Source organism: Capsicum annuum, unplaced genomic scaffold, assembly GCF_002878395.1.
Source record: "Capsicum annuum cultivar UCD-10X-F1 unplaced genomic scaffold, UCD10Xv1.1 ctg15266, whole genome shotgun sequence".
Classification (NCBI taxonomy): Eukaryota; Viridiplantae; Streptophyta; class Magnoliopsida; order Solanales; family Solanaceae; genus Capsicum; species Capsicum annuum.
The window spans coordinates 1-1,885 of record NW_025820722.1 but is presented as its reverse complement, the minus strand read 5'-3'; the positions used below and the strand labels follow the sequence as shown (position 1 = coordinate 1,885).

Below are 1,885 nucleotides of genomic sequence, written 5' to 3'. Positions count from 1 at the left end.
GTTCGAGATAATGGTCTCTTACATCTTATTTTCTCACTTCCCATTACCACAAGAAAGATCAAGCTTATCAAAGAAGAAGTCTCCAATTTACCTGAGAAGGTTCCCAAGAACAAGAGCCTCATTGTTGTAAACTCTCCCAAGAAGCCAGTTGGAAGTAAGCCATTGACAGCTGGTAAAATAGTTGTAGGTTTTGAGGAGGAGACACAGTTGATAATTAGTAAGCTCACCAGTGTAGCGAAAGATCTAGATGTCATTTCAATCATTGGTATGCCGGGTTCGGGCAAAACTACTTTGGCGTACAAAGTATACAATGATGAGTCCGTTTCTACACGTTTCGACATTCGTGCATGGTGCACAGTTGGCCAAGAATACGACAAAAGAAATTTGTTGGAGAAAGTTTATAATCAAGTTACTGGCCCTGATTCAAAATTGAGTGAGAATATTGATGTTGCTGATGAGCTAAGAAGGCATCTGATTGGAAAGAGGTATCTTATTGTCTTAGATGACTTGTGGGATACTGATGCATGGGATAAGTTAACAAGACCTTTTCCTCTAGTTGAGAATGGAAGCAGAATAATTTTGACATCTAGAGATACGGAAGTGGGTTTGTATGGAAAGCGCAGCACTGATCCTCTTAACCTTCGTTTGCTAAGGCCAGAAGAAAGTTGGGAGTTATTGGAGAAAAGGGCATTTGGAAACGACTGTTGCCCAGATGAACTATTGGAAGTTGTAAAAGAAATAGCCGAAAATTGTAAGGGACTTCCTTTGGTGTCTGATCTGATTTTTGGAGTCATTGCAGGGAGGGAAAAGAAGAAATCTGAGTGGCTTGAAGTTCGAAATAATTTGAATTCTTTTAGTTTGAACAGTGAGGTTGATGTGATGAAGGTTGTGGACTTAGAAGTGATGAAGGTTATAGAATTAAGTTATGAACATTTACCAAATCATCTGAAACCCTGCTTACTTTACCTTGCACGTTTTCCTAAGGACACTACAATGGAGACAGATGAGTTGAAAATGTATTGGCATGCCGAAGGACTTGTTGAACTGACGGAGATGATGAGTGTGGAGGAAGTGATGGAGGTGTATTTGGATAATTTAATTTCCAGTAGCTTGGTGATTCTTTTCAATAAGAGAGGTAATCACCCGACTTGCCAACTCCATGATCTTGTGCATTACTTTTGTTTTATAAAAGCCAGAAAGGAAAAGTTGTTTGAGTGGATAAGTTCAAGTGATCGCTGCCTTCAACATTGTTGGATAAGTTCTTCAGATCTGAAGCATAAATAAGAAAAGTTTCTTTCTTTCCCTCCTGCCCGATTGATACAAGAATTACAAGGACAACATGAAACACACTTCAAAATCAGTCCACAAGATCAAAGATCCGAGGACCCTTTTGCAGACCGCACTCGGATTCAACAAACAACAAGAAGAACACAATGTATTGACGTGTTTATTACCTAAAAACAGCTAACAACAAACTATGTTAACAACAACAAGATGAATAACAACAACAATGGAACAAGAACAACAAGTCACGGATTTGAATTAAAAGAACACAGACAAACGATTACAACATAAACAAAATGGATAGATAGTTAGACCTTGGTTGGTATAATCTTAAGAGGCCAAGAATATGGTAATCTTGGACCCTTAACATTACACACAACAGTTAACCTAACTCCTACGTTGACACAAGAGGAACTTTACCTCCTCTAAACACCAACGTCTCAAGCCAACATTGCAACACAAGTGATATCCACACTTGTTGCCCTCATTTCGGTGTGGTGGCTATTCCAAGCCCTACAACTAAAGGTGTTTCATGTTTCACGTCTTACATCAATCAACAACTAATGAGAAAAAGACCTAAAATGTTCTATTTATATTCTAT

General features: G+C 38.5%; 1 protein-coding gene across 1 annotated transcript; it reads left to right on the top strand.

Annotated features, from left to right (window-relative positions):
* Positions 1 to 1,301, top strand: LOC124890320 (putative late blight resistance protein homolog R1A-10; the record flags this gene model as incomplete). Its single annotated transcript, XM_047402184.1, is given in 1 exon segment — positions 1 to 1,301. A coding segment is annotated over 1 exon segment (1,284 nt), but the record flags the coding sequence as incomplete, so codon positions are not given.
* Between the last annotated feature and the right edge of the window lie 584 nt (positions 1,302 to 1,885).